At 35.5% G+C, this 16,116-nt stretch overlaps 1 protein-coding gene across 2 annotated transcripts in view; it reads left to right on the top strand.

The window, feature by feature from the left end:
• Positions 1 to 12,662, top strand: part of SLC36A4 (solute carrier family 36 (proton/amino acid symporter), member 4) — a 35,521-nt gene extending 22,859 nt beyond the window's left edge. For both annotated transcript variants that reach the window (XM_008590885.1, XM_008590886.1), the window contains one exon: positions 9,140 to 12,662. In XM_008590885.1, coding sequence (XP_008589107.1) covers positions 9,140 to 9,447 — 308 coding nt within the window. In that variant the 3' untranslated portion in view covers positions 9,448 to 12,662. The remainder of the gene's footprint in view (positions 1 to 9,139) is intronic.
• The last annotated feature ends 3,454 nt before the right edge of the window (positions 12,663 to 16,116 follow it).

Raw genomic sequence — 16,116 nt, forward strand, 5'->3', positions numbered from 1 at the left:
ACACCGAGGGTTGCGATCCCGTTGCCGGTCCCGGTCCGGTATGGGGGCGACACTGAGGGTTGCGACCGTTGCCGGACACGGAAAAAGACAAAAAAAAAAAAAGAAGGAGGTTGGGATTTTTTATAACTCGATCTATTTCTGCATATTGTCTGGCATTGTTGTATTGGAGCTACTTATCTGTTGAGGCACAGACCATACCGCACATCTGTTACTATGAGTTTGTTCCCAGAAGCCAGGGGCTTTTCCTCAAGAGCTGAGTTCATAGCACAGAAAATTGCAGCTTTTTCTTTGCCGCTGCTTTCTTTTAGTTAAAAATAGTTAAAGCTACTCAGTCATAAATAAGGATTATAGTTACTGAATTATGCTTTGGACAAAGAGAACAAAAAACGTACAATGTTACCTTCTACTTTGTTGGACACTGAACTTGATTTGAGTTGTTGGTATGCATCCTTGCAAATTAAAGTGAAAGACAACTGATGTTCATGGCAGGACTGTTTTTTATTCAGTTCTCCAAAGCACTTGAAAAGATTATTTGGGCATGCTCTTTACTGATAAAAGTGTGTATACAGCTGATGGGACCTTGTAATGTTCATAGAGCAGCACTAGCAATGAGAGTGGAGGCTCAGCTGGATTTGCATTGAAAATTGAATGTCATTTAGTGTTCCGTAATCCTTTCCAAGTATTGAATCCATGTTGTATTGATCTTTAAAGTAGCAAGATTATCAGCTTGGATAATGGTGGCTTTATTCAAATATCCATTTAACATTTGAATCATCCTTTTAAAATGTCTCTTTATTGGAACTTAAGAACTTTAGAGGATGAGCCAGATTCTTCTTGCATGTTCCCTGTAGGTGCTTGCCTAATATAAAGACATCTCACAAGTGAGGGAGGAAAGTGGATAAAAACTGGCCAAAGGCCACTATGGACATAAATACTTTTTATTTTAAAAGCAAAGCTGTCCTACAAGTTGTTAAATTTTGAAATACAGTTCAAGACCAGTATTTCAATTCCATGTATGAATTGAGCCTACCGAATATATTAAATACTATTTATTTTTGTTATTGTCCAACTTGTCGATTCTTCTACTATTTCTAATTTGAAGAGTCCATAACTTTGAGGGTATTCTTTCTGTTTTTAGTACAGTATGGCTACATAAGTATCAAAACCCATAAATCTTTAGTAGTTCATAGAATACTAGAGAAAACACACTAAAATCCTTCATTTAAGTTAGTTGCTTCTTCAGATATCTGGAAAAAGTTCCATTCTCTATACAGATATTCTATTTTAGAATCAGTAGGTGTATGGAGAGTACATTAACTATTTATATAATTAAAGTTAATATGCTAGATTATTTTCCATAGTTTTGTTTTTGATGTTTTTGTTCTGTGTTCTGATGTATCTGCTCCCACCCTTCAGATGCAAATAATGGACTTAAAATAATTTTTATTTTAAGATTTTTATTTTCATATCAGAGGAAACTTTATGCCTTAAAGATACATTCTTTTTTTGTATAATAATAGTTTTGAGAAATACCAAATAAGCTTAATTACTACTCAATAGATCTATTCATAATAGCTGTCCATAAATGACACAGGGAAGCCTATTTACAATAATCCTTTAGTGAATCTTTGTAATCAATAAACTATACTTATCTTTTTTCATTGTATACTTAAACTATTCTTTGTGAGTTTTTTAATATTTTCTTATTTTATATATATTTTTTGATGAGCACATCAATATTATTAGCGTATTCATCATTACAAATTATAATTATTCTTTGTGTTCCATACTCAATTATGCTCTGACTCCCCTCCCCCCCCTCTCCCCACCTCTAGTAATTATAGGTCTATTTTCTCCTTCTGAAAGTTGAACATTTTATTGTGGTCTATCTGTCTTTCTTTCTTTCCCCCAACTTACGAGTGAGGACATACGGTATTTCTCTTTCTGTACCTGGCTAATTTCATTTAACACAATTTTTTCCAGCCTCTTCCATGTTGCTACAAATGGCAGAATTTCATTTATTTTTATGGCTGAGTAGTATTCCACCATGTATATATGCCACATTTTCCTTATCCAGTCATCCATCTATGGACATTTATGTTGGTTCTATATCTTGGCTATTGTAAACATGGCTGCAGTGAACATCGGAGTGCAGGTATCTCTTTGGAATGATTTCCATTCCTTTAGGTATATACCCAGAAGTGGGATTGCTGGATCATATGGTAGTTCTCACTATAGTTGTTTGAGAAACCTTCATACTGTTTTCCATAATGGCTTTACTAATTTATAGTCCCGCCAAAAGTACAGAAGAGTTTCCTTTCTCCACATCCTCGCCAGCATTTGTTATTCTGTCTTTATGATAATAGCCAGTCTAACTGGGGTGAGTTGATACCTGAGTGTGGTTTTGATTTGCATTTCCTTGATGATTAGTGATGCTGAGCATTTTTTCATGTACCTGTTGGCCATTTGTATGTCTTCCTTTGAGAAATGTCTATTCATTTCCTTTGCCCATTTTTAATTGGATTATATGTTTTTTTTACAGTGAAGTTGTTTGAGTTCCCTTTATATTCTGGATGTTAATCCCTTGTTGGGTATATAGTTTGCAAATATTTTCTCCCATTCTTTAGGTTGTCTTTTCACTCTGTTTATTGTTTCCTTTGCTGTACCGAAACTTTTTAGTTTGATATAATCCCATTGTTTGTTTTTTCTTTTGTTTCTTGTGCTTTTGGAGTCTTATTCATAAAGTCTTTTCCCAGTCTTCCTTCCTGAAGTGTTTCCCCTGTGTTTTCTCTTAGGAGATTTACAGTTTCTGGTCTTATATCAAAATCAACTCAAAATGACTTAAATATATGGTGAGAGGTATCCGTCTAGTTTCATTCTTCTGCATATGGATATCCAGTTTTCCCTGCACCATTTATTGAAGAGGCTGTCCTTTCCCCAATGTATGTTCTTGTTGCCTTTGTTGAAGATCAGTTGGCTGAAAGTATGTTGTTTGATTTCTGGTTTCTATATTCTGTTCCATTGGTCTGACTGTCTGTTTTTATGCCAGTACCATGCTGTTTTGTTACTATAGCTTTGTAGTATATTATGAAGTAAGGTAGTATAATGCTTCCAGCTTTATTTATTTTTTGTTTAGTATTGCTTTGGCAATTCAGGGTCTTTTGTCGTTCCATGTGAGTATTAAGATTGTTTTTTCTGTGAAGAATATCATTGGTATTTTTATGGGGATTGCATCAAATTTGTAGACTGCTTTGAATAGTATGGGCATTTTCACAATGTTAATTCTTCCAGTCCAGGATCATGGAATGTCTTTCCATCTTTTTGTGTCCTCTCTAATTTCTTTCATCAGTGTTTTGTAATTCACATTATAGAGATCTTTCACATCCTCTGTTAAATTTATTCCTAAATATTTTATTTTTTTGGTAACTGCTTTAAAAGGGCTTGCTTTCTTGATTTCTTTTTTTGGTAGTTCAATATTGGAGTATAAAAATGCTACTGATTTTTGCATTGTTGATTTTGTATCCTGCAACTTTACTGAAAATCTTTATTAGCTCTAAGAGTTTTCTGGTAGAGTCTTTAGGTTTTTCTCTATATAGGATCATGTCATCTGCAAACAGGGACAGTTTGACTTCATCCTTTCCAATCTGGATGCCCTTTATTTCTTTCTCTTTCCTGATTGCTCTGGCTGGTACTTCCAATACTATGTTAAACAGGAGTGGTAAGAGTGAGCAAACTTGCCTCGTTCCCATTCTTAAGGAAAAAGATTTCAACTTTTCCCTATTCAGGATGATATTGGTGGTGGGTTTGTTGTATATGGCTTTTATTGTGTTGAGATACTTTCCTTCTGTACCTAATTTGCTGAGAGTCTTTATCATGAAAAATGTTGAATTTTGTCAAATGCTTTTTTTCTGCATCCGTCGAGATAATAACATGGTTTTGTCCTTGATTTTGTCGATGTGGTGTATCACATTTATTGACTTGCATATATGGAACCATACTTGCATCCCTGGAGTGTCCCACTTGATCATGGTGTATAATTTTTTTGATATGTTGCTGTATTCTCTTTGCTAATATTTTGATAAGGATTTTTGCATCTATGTTTATCAGAGACATTAGCCTATAGTTATCTTCTTTTGTTGTGTCTTTGTATGGATTTGGTATCAGAGTGATGTTGGCCTCATAGAAAGTGTTTGGGAGAATGGCCTTTGTTTAAATTTTTTGGGATAGTTGAAGAGAATTGGTATTAATTCCTCTTTAAAGGTTTGGTAGAATTCAGCAATAAAGCCATCCAATCCTGGGCTTTTTTTTTGTTGGAGACTGCTGACAACTGCTTCAGTCTCATTTTTTGTTATTGGTCTGTTCAGGTTTTCTGTTTCTTCTTGGTTCAGTCTTAACAGTTTCTGAGTGTCCAGAAATTTATCCATTTCCTCAGGTTTTCAAATTTGTTGGATATAGTTATTTATAATAGTCTCTAATGATTCTTTGTATTTCTGTGGTATTGATTTGTAATGTCTCCTTTTTCATTCTGATTTTTGTTGCTGGGGTCTTCTTTTTTAGTTAGTCTGTCTAATGGTTTTTCTATTTTGTTTATCTTTTCAGAAAACCAACTTTTTGTTATATTGATTTTTTGTGTCTCTGTTTCATTTAGTTCTGCTCTGATCTTAATTATTTCTTTCCATCTACTTATTTTGGGATTGGATTTCTCTTGTTGTTCTAGTCCTTTGAGGTGTAGCAGTAGATGGCATATTTGAAATCTTCCTGTTCTTTTGATGTAAGTGTTTATTGCAGTAAACTTTCCTCTTAGTACTGCTCTTGCAGTATCCCACAGGAAGTGTCTTTGTTTTCATTAGTTTCAAGATATATTTTGATTTCATGTTTTGGAGCATGTTGTCTAATTTCCATATGTTTTATATAGTTTTTAAAGTTTTGCTTGTTATTGATTTCTAGTTTTAATCCATTGTGGTTGAAAATATAATTGAAATGATTTCAATTTTTAAAAAACTTTGTTGAGGGCCGAACCAGTAGCTCACTTGGGAAAGTGTGGCACTGGGAGTGCAGCAGCGCTCCCGCCGCAGGTTCGGATCCTATATAGGGATGGCCGGTGCACTCACTGGCTGAGCGCGGTGCGGGTGACACCAAGCCACGGGTTGCGATCCCCTTACCAGTCACAAAAAAGCAAAAAAAAAAAAACTTTGTTGAGGCTTGATTTGTGACCTAGCATGTTCTATCCTGGAGAATGTTTCATATGCTGATGAGAAGAATGTATATTCTGTAGTTGTTGGATGAAATGTTCTATAGATATCTGCCAAATCCAATTGGTCTAATGTATAGTTTATATCCTGTGTTTCTCTGTTGATTTGCTGCCTAAATGATCTGTCTAGTGCTGGAGAGGTGTGTTCAGGTTCCCAACTATTATCATATTAGGGCTTTTTCTTTAGGTCTACTAATGTTTACTTTATATAGTTGGATGCTCTGGTATTGAGTGCATATGTATTTACGATTGCTATGTCTTCTTGCTGGATAGATCCCTTTATCATTATTTAATGGCCTTCTTTATCTCTTTTTATTGTTTTTGGTTTAAAGTCTATTTTATCCAATATAAGAATAGCTACTCCTGCTTGTTTCTGGTTTATATTTGCTTGTTGTATCTCCTTTGATCCCTTTACTATTAGTCTGTGTATGTCTTTACAAGTGAGATGAGTCTCTTGAAGACAGCATATAGTTGGATCTACCTTTTTGATCTAGTTAGTCTATGTCTTTTGAGTGAGGAATTTAAACCATTTATATTTAGGGTTGTTATTGAAAGGTATTGTCTTACTCCTGGCATTTTATTAATTTTATTTAGGATTTTTTTAATATCCTTTGTTGCTTTCTTCCCCTTTTATTGTTTGTCTTTGGTGTTTGATGGTTTTTTGAGGTGGTAAGAAATAGTTTCTTTCTCTTTCTCATTTGCATTTTTGTTTTAATAGTTCTTTCTTGTGTATTCATGGTAGTAATTATCATATTTTGGAACCAGATTCAGGACTCCCCTGAAAATTTTTTGTAGGGCTGGCCATGTGGTGGTGAACTCCTACAGTTTTTGGTTGTCTGGGAAAAACCCTATTTCTCCTCATTTCTGAAGGATAGCCTTTCTGAATATAGTGTTCTTGGCTGGGAGTTTTTTGCTTTTAGTATTTTGAAGATATCATCCCATTCTTTTCTGGCCTGTAGAGTTTCTATTGAGAAGTCTGCTGTTAGTCTTGGGGATTCCCTTGTAGGTGACTTGACTCTTTTCTCTTGTTGATTTTAGGATTCTCTCTTTCTCTTTGAGTTTTGCCAGTTTGACTAAAATGTGTCTTGGAGAGGACCTTTTTGGATTGAATCTGTGTGGGAATATTTGAGCTTTCTGGATCTGAAGGTCTGTGTCTCTCCCTATATCTAGGAAGTTTTCTGGTATTATTTTGTTGGATAGGTTTTCAATGCTTTTTCCTTTGTCTTCCCCTTCTGGATCACCAATGAGTTGGATGTTTTTGTGCTTATGGTTGCCTGATAGTTCTTTAGAATTTCTTCATCTTTTTTGTATTCTGTTTTCTTCTTCTTCTTCTTCTTCTTTTTTTGTCTGCTTGGATTATATAGAAAAGACAGACTTCTAGATCAGAAATTCTTTCTTCTTCTTGTTCTAGCCTGCTAAAAAACAGTTGTGTTTTTATTTTGTTGAATGAATTCTTTAGTTCCAGGAGTTCTGCTACATTCTTTTTTAAGGTATGAATCTCTTTGTAAATAGCCTCCTTCATATCCTGAATAGTTTTCCTCATTTCATTGTGTCATCTAACTGAGTCTTCTTGTACCTCATTGAGTTTCCTGAAGACTGTTGTTTGGAATTCCTTTTCAGTCATTTCAAGGGTTTCCTGCTTTATAGGGTCTGGTACTTGAGAACTGTTGGATTCCTTTTGGTGTCATATTTTCTTGTTTTTTTTGTTGTTGTTGTTGTTGTTGTTTGTTTTTGTATTTATGTTGATGTCTGGTCATCTGGTAGAGCAGTTGGCAGTTGCTTCTTTTATTACTCTGGAGTTGGCTTTGTGGAGAGGGACTTCCTCATGTCAATTTGTTTTATATTTACCATTGAGTAGGGTACTTCTATATTGGTTCCAGGTAGACACAGTGATGTAGTGTTTGTGGTATTCATTGTTGGAGTTGTGTATGAGTTCCTCCTTGGCCTAGGTACTAGGGCACTTATGGATTCGTTGCTGAGGTTAGTGACATTGTGTCAGGTTGTCAAGGATGTGGGGGAGCTCTTGAGTTCTTGGGAGAAGCACCTGGGTGCTCTGTTGCTCTTTGGCTGGGGTGGCTGACCCTGGGCAGGCTTGTTGGCACCTGGCTAGCATCCTGTGAGCCTGATTGGTGTACTGGGGTATACTGGAGCTCCTCAATTTGAATGGGTATTCCTTGGTAGGGTTTATCTTTCCTGTTTCCTCTGGCAGAGGTTCCTCCTGGGTTCTTGCTTCCTCAGTTGGTGGATGGATTGGTGGTTGTTGGGAAATTTCTTCTTTACTCTATTTGGATATCCTGAGTTTCTGCACTCTCCAGAGGTTCCATGTATATCTCTCTCCAGATAAAGGCAGTTGCATAAATACCTCCCACCCTCAGGTGCACTACTATGGTGGCAGCATAATTCTCCCTGTGGTTTGGGCCACTGGGTCATGGGTCTGTTCTCACTTACCTCTTTCCCCAGACTCTGCTGCTGACCTTCCTCATGTCAATGCAGTCAAGTGGTCGGCGGGCTGCCTGCATGGCAGCAGTGGCTGCTGCTATGGTGGCAGACCATTCTTGCGGTGAAAGAGGCAGCAGGTTACCCTTGCAGCATTGGTGACTGTGGTGGACTACACATGCAGCATTGATGTCTGTAGCAGCAGAGGGCCATCCATGTTCTGCCATCTGTTAGCAGGGACTACCATCACCTCCTGAGGTCCCCACACTCCTGCCATCTGTTGGTGGGGGCTTCCCTTGGCTCCTGAGGTCCCCACACTCCTGCTATCTGTTGGTGGGGGCTGCCCTCAGTTCCTGAGGTTCCCGTACTCCTGCTCTTTGTCCCCCACTTGAATTTAGTTGTCATGTCTACTTAGTCTCTTCCAATCTTGAAGACCTTGTCTTCGTCTGTCTTAACCTTGACCCTTTTAAAATGTCAGTAATTTTGTACAGTTTCCTTCAAATTGGATGTGTTTGATGATTTCTCTTGATTAGATTGAAGTTAAGCATTTCTAACAAGAATTCCACAGGAAACATGCTGTGCACTTCTCAGTGCATCACATCATAGCATCAGTTTGTCTTATTGGTGATGCTAACTTGGCTTACTTGGTTGAGGTGTTCTGTGACATATTTCTCCACTGTAAAGAACTGTTTTTCCCTTTGTAACTAATAAATATTTCGTAGGTAGATGCTTTGAGACTATTCAGATATCCTGATCTCGTTCAGTTTTTGCCCACTAATTTTAGGATACTTCAGTGACTCTTCCTGCCTAGTGATTACCGTGGTGTTTGCTTAATAGTGATTTTCTATTTCCATTGTTCCTTGTATTTTTGTTAATTGGAATTCTACTGTAAGGAATAGCTATCTCTTCTCCCCCATTTATTTATATCATACCATCGCATGTTTTGTGCATTGTATGGCAGGCAGAGTAATGCAGATATAAAAAAATGCTTTGGAAATAAACTTTCCAAACTTCTTTGCCCAGAATTTTACAGCAAAAAATTAGTTGTTTACATAAGAAACTCTGTTGACAAGTGAGAGATCAAGAAATGTTGGACCGAGCCTGTGGCGCACTCGGGAGAGTGCGGCACTGAGAGTGCAGCAGCGCTCCCGCCGCGAGTTCAGATCCTATATAGGGATGACTGGTGCGCTCACAGCGCTCACTGGCTGAGCGCGGTGCGGTCGGTCTCAAAAAAGACAAAAAAAAAAAAAAAAGAAATGTCACTCATTGTTTTAGTTTCTTTGTTTTCTTTCTTTTTTAGCTGAGAACAAAATAAAGCAGATTTTTCCACAAGCAATAGTTTACTAGTAAGACTTGGATTAATTACTTTTAATGTATTGAAAATATCTACTTTTAGTATTCATGTAAGTACTAAACATTTAAATAAGAAAAATATGTATTTTCATTTTCTAGGTGCTGGAGCAATTCTTATTCCTCGTTTAGACATTGTAATTTCCTTGGTTGGAGCCGTGAGCAGCAGCACATTGGCCCTGATCCTACCACCTTTGGTTGAAATTCTAACATTTTCTAAGGAGCATTATAATATATGGATGATCCTGAAAAATATTTCTATAGCATTTACTGGAATTGTTGGTTTCTTATTAGGTACATATGTAACTGTTGAGGAAATTATTTATCCTACCCCCACAGTTATAGCTGGCACTCCACAAATTTCCTCTCTGAATCTGAATTCAACATGCTTAACATCTGGTTTGAAATAGTAGAAGCAGAATTATGAATCTTCCAGTTTTGTCTCAGTTCTGAGAATGATTAAAGTAAGAACTAGTAAAATGCATTGCCATATATTTAAAAGTAGTACCAAACTGTGTTTTCTTTTGGCACAATATTAATATTTTAGTAGTAAATTACAGTTCTTTACTGGTAATTGTAAACTACAACAAATTCTTGATTTTAAATATTTATAATAATTTCAGAAAATTCAGTTTTGAAAATGGAAAAAAATTAAAATTAATATGTAAAAAAATTAAACAAAAAAATACTTCTGCTATTCTTCATGTCATTAAGAAATACTTTAACCAAAATTTATTTTACCCCCATGCCACTCTTTTGCTACCCAGTTGAGAAAACAGGATTTCAACAATAAGAGAATTAAATGACATATGTAACAAAAATCTCTCTAGTCCATCTCAGTGAGTGTCAAAGTAAACTTATGTAGAATGTAAAAAATATCTCAATATCTTTTTATTAGAGAACCAAATACTTACGATTATTAGCTCCTGAAGTAGAGAAAACTCCCATTAGCAATAATTTAAGCATCAGAAAATCCCCAAAGCTATACTATACTGTAATGGTAGTTGATCTTAGTCAAGAGGCACTGTGCAAGGTTCAGATGTAATGTTTCAATCAAAGTTGAAAGGGACTTTAAAGGTTATACAACTCCCTTATTTTTCATCAGAAGAAATGGAAGCCTAGAAAGATGAAGCAATTTAAGTCAAGAGCACTCAACCTTGAGATCAAGGGAACTTGATCTTCTGACTCCCAGGCCAGGACTTTTTTTTCACATCTCATCCATGAAAAAGAATAAATTAAGTTCAGTTTAATTTTAGTGTTAAGTCTATTTAATTATATCTCAATACTTTGAAGTGAATGTGTAATCTTTGAATAGTATATGTGACCTGAGCAGAAAATTAGAGAACCTTAGCCTGCACTGTGGTCATATAAACCTCAACAGGGGAAAGAAGCATGTTCTTTTTAAAAAGAACAGAGACCACTTGCTGGCATAACTGCTGGCTGGGAGAATGTGCCAAGCTACACCATGTGTGACTTGATCTCTCCTTACTGCTTCTTCCCTTTCCTGGGTTTTGTAGGCACCATCTTCCTTAATGGCAGAAAATAGATATCTCACAAAATACAGGATTTGTGGACTTCTTACAGCCCTGTGGCTTTCCTTATCACAGCCTCTTATTGATCTGAATGGGCAGAATAAAAGAACAATAAAGGGATTAATGCTTAGGAAAAATTGAGGCAATAATAAACTGTCTGCTAAATATTAAGACACTCCAGGCTTCTTCTGGAGAAATACCTTCTATTACTCCATATTCTTCAACCACAGTTATTAGCCAAAATCTCAGTTGATGGGGAAGATTAAAATTCTTAAGTTTAAAATGTTGAGAATAAGATTGTCTCCTGATTTTTAAAAAACTTTATACTTTAAAACATGAATTTTTAAATCAGGCTGGTATTACTCTAATTTGTAATACCATACTTCAAGGTATCATCAAGATCACTGTAGTGTATATATTCTCTATTTTTGTATGTAAATGTTAACTTAGTCCAAGTATTTTTTGCTTATATCATTAACTAGTCATCAAGTACAATCCTAAAGATATATCAGAAGCTTTATTTTGGTACAAATTCATAAGTACCAAAACTTTTTAAAACATTTACTTTAGATATCATCAATAATTGTGATATTTTTATATCAAATCTGTTACTTTGAGCCTTTAGTTATACTAAGAGAATGCAGAAGTTATGAGAAAAGTAATCTTCACTGAAACTAATGTTATATGATCTTGAACATAAGAATAAATTAGTTGTTTTTAAAAATTTATAACTTGGCATACAGTCAGTTGAAAACTATTTTATTAATAGAAAGCAGTATTAGGTTTTTGTTATCTGTCTTCAGATAATATTTCTAGTCTGTGTGTACTATTTTATTTTTATATTTTCACCTGCTTAGTTTCCTTATGGATTTCATCAAATGCAGTGAAGTTTTTTATAGTTGATCATAGCCATAAATTTTAAATTCAGCACAAACACATCTTGAGCATATTATCAACTAGGCTTCCTATGCAATAAGAATGCTGAATCAACATCCATTACTAAATTCACTAAATTACCAATACTTTAAATACAAGAAAATGTTGAAATGCAGAAAGGAAGAGGGGCTAAAAAGGGATAAAGTAGTTTTAATTGTTAGCAAGAAACACTATTTAGATGCAAAGTATAAATGAACTTTATAAAGGATATTCGATGATATATTTTATTTGCAAAATAATCAGTGGGTAATATTTTTTTCTCTGGAAATTTATTTTTAATGAGTCACAAAAATATTTCTAAATATTTTTGGAGAAGATATTTTGATTATACCAGCTGTTGCTTTCATTTTGGGGGCCTGGAGAAATGAGAGTTATTGCACCTGTCAAATTTTGTATCTCATCTCTTGGTCTATCACATTATGGCTAAAATCACATCAGCATTTTATCTGCCACCACAATGAAGAACTCTTCTCTGCCAGTTAATCAGTTGCCTGAGAGCCTTTTCTACTACTGAGGGGGGAGAAAGGAAAGCTTTATTTACTTCCGATGAGCTCTGTTCTAAGTTATCACTGTTCCATTATTCTCAGTATCAGAGTCAACTTGTCGAAATGCTAGTTCTCAGACATTTTATCAGAGGATCTTTTTTCCCCACATAACCAGATTCTTATTTCTAGTTCTTCTTTAATTATGAAGAAATAAGAACTAGGGCTATTCCTTGGTTTAAAGACCAGCTTAGGTGGTGTTACCAAGTGAAAACAAGTACTATATTAGCAGATGCCATATTTCAGTGTGAAATTAGCTAGATCCTACATTCACGTGTGTGCGCACACAGATACACACATCAGTAATCTATGTGATCTAGATACCAATACTAATTTACCATTTAAATTGGGTCCAGAAGGATGTTGTATTGAAAATCTCACTCTAAAAGTATTGCATTAGAGTTTTCTTGATAACAAATATAAAAATACAAGTTTATACCCTGAATAAATTAAGCTGTGGAATTTTGTTTTTCAAATGATTTTGTTAGTTTGAATGTAAACTAAATATTACTGCACTTTAGTCAATTCTTCTAATTTATTTTTCTTTATAACAGTATGAAAGAACCTGTTAAGGTATTGTAACTCTTTTGAATTTTCAATAAAATATTTTGCTTGTAATTGCCTTTTTAAATAAATTTGTCTTTTATAACGTTAAATGACATTGACAAATGTGATAAGCTGAAATGGTACTAGAATAATGGGAAGTTGATGTTATGTACCTCTACGACTTAAGGGCAGAAGTTGATTAAAAATGAAAAAACACACCCAAAACCATGACCTAAACTTCATACAGAGTGAATGCAAGATGAGCAGTCTGCAGGTGCTATATCTAGGACTTAAGTTTGCACTTTCTTAAAGTCAAGAATATGTATCAGTCATTTTGCCTGCATTATAAAATTGAAAAATGCTTTTGGAAAACATTATGCCAAACCATATCATAGATCATAAAGATATTTATACCTTTACATTAGTAATCCTGCTCTTGTGAACTTAACATATGAAGACATATTATCATCAGAAGAGAGAATATATGCCTAAAGGTGCATCTGCAACATTGCTTTAACAGTGAGAAATTGGAAACAACGTACATTCAACAATAAGATCATAAATTATATCTTAACCTAGAACACAATGAAGATTGTGTTAACTAGACTAAAGTTCTACTGAAGACTAATAATTTGGGAAAGGAAAAATACATAAAATTAATTTTTAATTGCAGCTTTGCAAAAATATGCTTTTGGACTAAGACAAGGAGATATTCAGAAAATGGAACTGGAGCGTTAGAATAAAGAAATGGATTTTATTATGTTTAAATGACTAGTCAAATGAGGGCTGTGAGAGAAATAAAGGGAAATGGTTTGGTGAAGGAAACAAGGAATTCATAAAGTCTTACTGGTAGGTAGTACATGCTCCTGGCAAGCAGCAGAAGGAATACAAGAAGATCAAAAAAAAAAAAAAGAGTGGGGATAGGACTAGGTACGTAGAGATGTAAATGCAATGAAAAGCTCTACGGAATACTTGCTGGAGGAAAAAAAAAAATTAAATATGGCTACTTTGTAAAATTTTGTGTTTTTTTAATCCAAAAGGGTTACAGCTGTTGTTCTTAGCAGATATATAAGCTTATAAAATTTTGCATATGGGTTGACAGGATTCATATTTCAAGGGGTCAATGGACTCCAGGGGAAAGGTTTCTTGGGAAAGGTTGTGCATCAGTTTTTGAAGAACAAATTTGAAAAAACAAATTTTTTCAGTTTCCCTCTGCAGATAGGTTTGGTTGATGACTTGAAATGGTGTGAGGGAATTGGGTCTTTTGGTCTTCACTATTTTCTGGTGCCATGAAGCATGGGACCAACTGGTACCAGATGTTAGAATGCTTCTCAAACTAAAGTTAATATGTTAATCTTGCCGAGGAATTACAGAGTAAACCTTCTCTCCGTGCTGGATCTTGATCTATGCTAAATGACAGGGACTGGCCACTGAATACCCACCTGCACTGAGCAGAGAGGAAAGGTGTGCTAGGTTTGGACCAAGATTGAGTAGGTCTAGAGTAGAACGAGAAAGTGAACCCCAACCCCCCACCCCTGCAGAAAGAAAAAGGCAATGCAGAAATGAGCACCTCAGATCATGAACCTGTAGTGTCTTATTTATCTTGTAGATAACAGTAGTCGACAAGGGCACGGAACACGCATTTGAAAATCTGATCCTGTCACATTCCTTTCTTAAATTTTCTATCCTTCCCCAATCTCGGCTACGCAAACACCAAGCTCCTTAACGTGGTGGCAGGTACACTAGCAGGCCTCACTCCCTGCCTCACCTTACATGTTATAGCAACACTAAACTGCTACAACACTGCAAACACACTACACACATTCTGTTTTTCATCTGCATGATTCCATCATCTCATGCTAAAATGATTTCCTTCTACTCCCCCATTTTTTCCTGGGCTAATCCTTGGTTATTGTTAAGATTCAGTTTAAGTGTCTATTCTAACAGGAAGCCTTCCATATATCCTTGCCCCTACCCAGAGTGAGTTGTGTATTTCTCAAATTTTTTTCCTCAATTTTTTTTGTTTCTTCTCTGTTTGCCTTCCCCTAGACAGTATAAGCTCCATAAGGGAGGAAATTTTGTCAGTTATGTTCACTGCTGAAAATACAGTGCCTAGAAGAGAGTGAGGCACAAGCAGATGTTCAAAAAAATTGTTGAATGAATTGGCACAAAACAAAAACATGGACAAGCCCATAATAGAGTTCTTGTACTTAATGAAATTTTTAAGCACAGGGGCAAAGTCATGCTTTTTGTACTGTCCCTTCTGCCCCTGTGTCTATTTGTTGAATGAATGTGTCTGGCCTGCTTTTCCACTTTGTATGCTAGCTCAGCAGACTATAATCCTGTAAAGCAAAGACACCCAAATCTGAGTGTCTTACAGAAAATCCTATGAATCAGACAAACCTTAAAAACATATTCATCAGGTTCTGGTAAAATATGTGAACTCTATAATAAGGAAAATATTAAAAACCCTTCTTCACAAGCCTTTACATCTTCATGTTTTATGTGAGCAGTTTGTTTGGTAGGAAAAAAAAATCAGTTATACTTTCTACCCATTGTTTAAAAAATTAGATATAACCTAAAATGGAAGTGGCCTCTTTATTTCTAAAAAGACAAAAATGCATAATATCTAGCCAGGGTTGAGAATATTTTTCTGAGCTTTTGATGCCCAAGTTGCCTGCTTGTAAAAGAGTCATACACTCAATAGTTTTTTTGGAATCTCACAAAAGTGGGCATTCTCTGACTGTTCTGAGAACCTGTCTATTTTCTGAGCTCATCACAGTGTATTCCATAAATGGGCCCCCAGTGCAAGCCAAGAATGGGAATCTATAAATGTGGGGGAAAGTGGCCCTGCAAACACGATCATTTTGTAGAAATAGCTAGAAAAGAAAAAGAAAAGTGGAAATAAGAATAACAATGAATATCTGAAAATAGGAATTAATTTAACTGAAAATCCATTTGCTCCAGTACATTGTTTTTCATGAGACTTTGCCCAAGTGTGTTATTAGCACACAAAGTAGAGTGTGCTCTGTGGTAAAAAGCAATTACCACAGCCATACTTTTCAGTATAAATAGATTAATTTTGCCACTGGAAGAAGACAATAGGCCTCAAGATTACACTCCTAATGGCAAAAATAGATACGGATCACCCTCTTTGTGATATGCTTAGAAAACTAGCCACCCAATGTTAATACTGGTAAGTATTGATATGAAGAGACACTGCTGGAAATCTCACAGCTATGGTGTACAAGGTGGACAATGCTCATCCAATGGGCATGCTGGCTGTGATTTCACTTTTCAGCCTATGCCATATAGTGTGAGTATGAAGGAAGTGCCTGAAGGCTTTTGGTTATTGTAATACAGAAAACCCATATCACAGGAGAAGAGCTTTTTTTTTTTTTAATTAAAAATTATTTTGGAGTCATTATATAGACTGGACAAGATGTGTCGTACTCAGATCTGACAGAGGCTCGGATTTATTACAAGATTAGGAGGGTAGCTGCTAAATGCAAATCTACACACT

Source organism: Galeopterus variegatus, unplaced genomic scaffold (genome assembly GCF_000696425.1).
Source record: "Galeopterus variegatus unplaced genomic scaffold, G_variegatus-3.0.2 Scaffold6426, whole genome shotgun sequence".
Taxonomy (NCBI): domain Eukaryota; kingdom Metazoa; phylum Chordata; class Mammalia; order Dermoptera; family Cynocephalidae; genus Galeopterus; species Galeopterus variegatus.